General features: G+C 36.4%; 1 protein-coding gene across 3 annotated transcripts in view; it reads left to right on the top strand.

The window, feature by feature from the left end:
- Positions 1–75: 75 nt before the first annotated feature.
- The window catches only part of LOC110781675 (uncharacterized), a 30,801-nt gene continuing 24,876 nt past the window's right edge, over positions 76–6,000 (top strand). The window contains exons 1-5 of one of the 3 annotated variants that reach the window (XM_021985769.2): positions 76–230; positions 1,844–2,722; positions 3,593–3,705; positions 4,332–4,540; positions 5,767–5,886. In XM_021985769.2, the coding sequence (XP_021841461.1) occupies positions 1,872–2,722; positions 3,593–3,705; positions 4,332–4,540; positions 5,767–5,886 (1,293 nt within the window). In that variant the 5' untranslated portion in view covers positions 76–230; positions 1,844–1,871. Of the gene's footprint in view, positions 231–730; positions 913–984; positions 1,192–1,843; positions 2,723–3,592; positions 3,706–4,331; positions 4,541–5,766; positions 5,887–6,000 lie in introns of those variants that run through there. The other 2 variants (XM_056831020.1, XM_021985773.2) reach the window with 2 other exon arrangements.

Raw genomic sequence — 6,000 nt, 5'->3', positions numbered from 1 at the left:
AAAATACCGCAAATAACGACTTACTAGCTAATTACTGCCTTAATACAGTTACACTACTACTGCTTACTCACTTACGTACTCATTTTGGCAGTAATATAAATTAAAAAATATAATTAAAGCGAAACCGAAAAAGCCAGGTTTTGCATAATTTCCAGAAAACTCCGTCCCTCTCTTTTGATCATCCCCAATTTCCAGCGAAATTCACAAACCTTCTCCTTCCTCTTACTCTGGTATGTCGAATTCACGATTTCGCTCCTTTTTTTTTTCTTTTTTCTTTCGTGTTTTCTGTTTTCAATTATTGGAATTTGAATCGTGTATGTGCTGCTTTTTGAGCTGCTGAGTAATTTGAATTTCGGAATAGTTTTCTGTTTCGAAAATTCGAGGTTTTTTTTCTGAATTTTGTTATTTTTTGATGAACTTTGTTGTTGTAGTTTGAATTCGGTGTTATTTTTTTGATGTGATGTTGAAGTCATCCTTCAATGTTATAAACTTATAATTATGCTGAATTACATGCATGCGTTTGTTGCTTTGTTGGTAACAGTTTGATTTTGAATTATTTTTATGAATTTTAGGGTTTTTATTCTATCAATTTGAATGTTTTGAGTGAAATTATGTTCGCATTCAGGTTTATTTGTCCATAGATGGTGTTTGGGACCTGAGGAGTGACTGGAATTCTACACTCGAGGTTTCTGTACATTTGAGTGGGAAATTTTTTAGAATTTATTGCATTTCTATGGATGTCAGGTTATGTAACTCCTCAATTGCTTGGCTGATGAACAATTTTTGGCAGTGTTATTATTTGATTGACGGGCGAGGTTAACTAAGAATATTTTTTTTGGGACTAATGACCTATATTGACGCCGAGCTCGGTCTGGAGAGTAGGACTATTATTAGTTGTTGAGTAAGATCAAGGTATTATTCATTTGATAGTAACTAGGTAGTGTTACCATGATTAGTAAGTGCATCTACATTAACCCGACTTCTGTATTGAGCTTGGGACTTTTTTTATTATTAATTATTGTAAGTGAATGTGTAAATTAGTCGGTGGATTAAATGTTATTAGAAGGGAGTTGTTAGTGAAACTTTCTACATTACTCAAAAACTCGCTATTTCATCTCGTGATCATATTCACATTCGACGGAGCCAGATACACCCTGGAAGATGGAGGAGAGTTCTGATCCTTTAGATATGGTATCTTAGAACCAAACTCTTTCACTTTTTATCGAGTCATAATTCAAACTTCTAATCATCACTTTGTGCGTTATATGTTATGCATTGCTAATTTTTAGCTTATCTGCTTATCCCAGGGTATCCGCGGAAGAAAAATGGGTTTGAGTGCTATTGTCTATTTATGCGATTAAGTTAATCTTATAGAAAGACCCTTGAAATGTATTTTAAGGGAAGTCTAAGTTCCTCACCATGTGAAACTTAAATGTCTCGGTTTTACAACTATAGCATTGCTTGGTGCATCTTAAGATATTACCTTCTTTTGTCAAGTCTTAAATCTACTTTAGGGTCTCTGGTGTACTTGGCTATTTTGTTGCGTAAGATACTTGTTTGCTTCTATGGTTGTTTAATACGATAATGTGAACATTGTGACAAGATCGGTGGAAACTTCTTATACACTACTTTTTAATTTAACCTGAAGGCATTTTTCTGAGTTTTAAGAGGCATTCCTAGGATTAATATCTCCAAGAACAACTTATTCCTTTGATCTTATGTAATTGTTTAAAATTAAGGGTGTGAAAGCAACCCTTTCAAAAACCAAATATACTTTCTCCTGGTGAATCTGTTGCTTTCAGTTCTCAGTGATGTCTCAAATACAGTTTCTGCTTGTATGCAGGAGATTCCAATAGCATTCTTCACAGTGGATGCGGATGCCTCCTCTGTTTTCTCATTGGTATGTCTGTTGCTGTCTTCTCTCCACACAGCTTCTGTTTTTGACTTTTAGTGGTGTTTGTGGCTGGTATACGGAGAGGGGAAATGATCTTGTATTTTCGTTAGGCAATAGTTCTGCGCTGATACCGAGTGACAGTTCGGAAGACAGAATTCATGGATTTGGAGAAACTTCAGAAGTGTTGTCTTTATCAGTTGATTTGGTTTCTTGTGAGGACCTTGAAGGTGTTGGGTCCTTCAATACTACTTGTTTGCTTAATTCAAATGTACATTTGAATTCAAGTATATATGCTTTTGGTATCGGAAACCTGGAGATACTACCTCAGGTTTTAATTGTATGCCCCATAGAAGGATGTTCCATAAGCTTTAATTTATTTGGGAACGTGAAAGTGGGACCTAATGCTGCTATTATTGCTGGCTCAGTTATTATCTCTTCCCATAGCTTGACCATTGGTCATAATTCTTCTGTAAATACTACATCACTTGGAGGAAAACCACCCCCACAAACTAGTGGCACCCCTTTTGGCTATGAAGGAGCTGGGGGAGGGCATGGAGGCCGGGGAGCTTCTTGCTTGAATGAGCAATTAGATGCTTGGGGTGGAGATGTTTACTCATGGTCCAATGTATCTAAGCCTTGGAGCTATGGGAGTAAGGGAAGTGGTCGATCTGCCCAAAATCCTTTTGGCGGGAATGGTGGAGGACGTGTAAAACTAATAGTAAAAGATGAGTTGTACTTGAACGGGTCTGTAACTGCTGAAGGTGGTGATGGGGGAGTGAGTGGGGGTGGAGGTTCTGGTGGGAGCATCAACATAACTGCTTTTAAATTGTGAGTACTTTCTTGTTCATATGATCTGATTTTTTTATTCTTATATGGCATAATTAATCTTCAACCTAGTGTCCAATGTGTTCAGAGCTATGCAACTTATGTAGACTTGAAAAATAGATGCTACTTCTCTGACACTGTTTCAGCTTTCTTGTTTGCTACTAATGGATTTGTTCTTTTGTTTATGGTTCATATAGAAGATAAAAACTACAAAATCCCCTTCCTAGTTTCTGACCTTCCTTTAATGTTAAGGTTGGAGGCTTTTAGGCATTGACTGTACCGTGAAAGGCTTTGAAATCTTCGACCTCTTCATGGCCAATCCAGATATCCAATGCCGCAGAAGGCTGCCTCATTTGTTTTACCTATTTTTTAATAAATCTAGAGGGGCACAACTTCATTTATAAGCGCACTGAAATGTCCTCGACTTGCTTCTACTCCCTTGGTCCATAGTTGGATGCAAAAGGTTCTGGCTTATATTATTAGCTGTAACTACAACGATCGAAGATATGTTACCGCCAATGTGCATTCACTGCTGGTGGAGTATGATGAAGTCAAGCTTTCCCCAAGTTTATCTGTAAATATAACTAAAAATACTCCGTAACTCCGGATATCTTGCCAGATATTTTTAAAAGGAATTTTGGCAGGTTCTTGTGGACAGATGTTGTTTTAGGAATTAAAAGGCAATAGACTCTTTCACTCTTATATTATGTATACACTATTCTACAGCTTTAGTGTTTTTTCCCCTAAAAAAATACTTATTATACTACTTTTTTGATGAATTGCTATAGTGTCTACAAAGTACTTTATAATTATACACAACCCCTTTTAGTTGTGTGGTGGTATTTTTTAAGTATCTAAACTGTTTGCGTTTAGGAAAGGTCTTGGTACTATCAGTGCTGCAGGTGGAAGAGGATGGGGAGGAGGAGGAGGCGGAAGAATATCACTTCATTGCTACAGCGTACAAGATGTCAAAGTTACCGTGCATGGTGTGTATTCTTCACTAATCTTTTTACTTGCAGAAACTGAGAGATACTTGTTAAGTGACAAATGTTTTCTTGTGTCAACTCTGTTTATGGCACACTCTAGCAGTCTAGCTGCATTAATCTTGTACCAAAAGTGTGCATTAATTACATAACTGTTTTTTTTTTAGTATATGCTTATAACCACTTTCCGTTTTGAGGTTGATTGTTTTTGTTCTACAAACTTCTACTTTATTCTGTTATTGGCAAACACCTTTAACTATCTTACATTCTTACCCCCCTTTCTATGTACTCTTTTCCACTCACTCCCTCTTACTTTATCCACCTTTTTCGTACACTTCTCCACTTTTTTACTTTATATCTCTAACTTTATCCACCTTCTTTTACACCAGCTCACCTTTCCTAAAAACAAGGGTCTACAATAAATGGGTATAACAAAAAATTGTTGGGAGTATAAGTTATCACACAGACACCTCAACTAGAAGACCGGCTCCTAAAAACCAGTCATTTCTAATGTTTAATATGAAATGCTTACTAATATGTACTGAGTATCATACATGCAATATGGATGTTTGAACGGAAACTTTGATTGAGAAGTTAGAAAATAAGTTAATTGACCTCTGCTGTGGCAGGTGGTTTAAGTATTGGTTGTCCAGAGAATGCTGGAGCAGCAGGAACTTATTTTGATGCTACTCTTCTCAGTTTAAGAGTTAGCAATGACAATCTCAGCACAGAAACTGAAACTCCTCTTCTGGATTTTTCTACCACCCCATTATGGTCTAAAGTCTTCATAGAAAACAGCGCAAAGGTATTGGTCCCACTCTTGTGGACCAGAGTTCAGGTATTACCTTTTTTTCACCCTATATACTGTTAATCAATAAGTTGGCACTAAGCATGGTATTACATTATGCATGTAGTGGCCCTCGTTCAAGTGTAATTTGCTTATGAAGGTCCAGGAAGAGAAGTATGGCTTCAAAAAAAATAAAAATACATCATCTTCTGGAAATATGTCCTCTAAAGCAAACTAATTTAATGATGCGTAAATTAGATGGGAGCCTCATTAAACTAAAATAGTTAGTCTCTCTGCAGAATTGTGCTCTTTTGGTTTCCACTTTGTCGTCATAATCGACAGTGCACATTTGCACCTTATGCTGCATATCAAAAATTCATTTCTCTCATCGAATATCCATTCCTAATAGCTATACTGTTTTTCGTGATAAACTTCAATGGGTCAAACACAAGTCCACACTGGAGGAGAGTCTTGACCACATACAAGTGCGACAGGGTTCTATCCTAAAACCAATTAGCCCACCAATCTTATATATTAGTTAATCTCCCTCTATTTCTTCAATGTGGGACAACTAGTCCAAACACTCACATGTGGATTATACTCTAACAGTTTGTAAGCTCATCGGAGGGAAAAAGGCTTAGTATTGACTATGCCTTTAACAAATGTTCCACTAGGCCCCACCGCCCCACTACTAGATGGAAATTCATAATGAATTAAACATTTCTTTGTTAAGTGGAATTTCATGCTCCCATTGATAATAAATCACTTATTTCTTATTATCTTAATTTTTTTGCTAATATCGTATAGTAAATATCTTGTTTGCATTTCGGATTTCAATACTCGATCCAACACTCAATTCCTTAATTCTTCACCCTTCCTTTATTTTTTTCTTATGCTCTTTCGGAATAGCCTCTCCATTAGTCTAAACTACTTAAGGTTACTGATACATGCATTTCATCCCCTCTAACTTCTAAGCCTCTTCAATATTGATATCTATATTAAGATTTCTTCTGGTTAAACCTTACCTTTAATCTTGTCTAATTGCCTTTGATAAGTGATGTCCTTTAAAATTCCCATGCAAATATCCGGCTTCATGGCTTCTCCTTTGAGAGAAAGGTGCATCATGACTTTGTAAAACAATTTGAGTTTGGTGATGTTATTTTAATTACAAGGTGATTTTGTAGGTTTTAAGCATTGATCGTTGCTCAATTAGTAGTTCCAATATATTGTTGTCTACTTGTGCAATTACTGAAGGCTATTTAATCTTCTTTGTTAAGCTGAGAGGACAAATAAGTGTGCTTAGTAGAAGTCGTATCAACTTTGGGTTGATGGAGCACCCTATCTCAGAGTTTGAGCTTGTTGCAGAAGAATTACTCATGAGTGACTCCCAAATACAGGTAAGGCATATTATTTCAAATTAATTCTTGTGGTGTTAAGTGTATTATATCTTAAAGGATTGTACAGAATAGTTTTCTGAGCACCTGTTGAATGAGCTGAATGCAAGGTTGCTG

Source organism: Spinacia oleracea, chromosome 6 (assembly GCF_020520425.1).
Source record: "Spinacia oleracea cultivar Varoflay chromosome 6, BTI_SOV_V1, whole genome shotgun sequence".
In the NCBI taxonomy this organism is placed as follows: Eukaryota; Viridiplantae; Streptophyta; class Magnoliopsida; order Caryophyllales; family Amaranthaceae; genus Spinacia; species Spinacia oleracea.
This window is presented reverse-complemented; position numbering and strand designations above follow the sequence as displayed.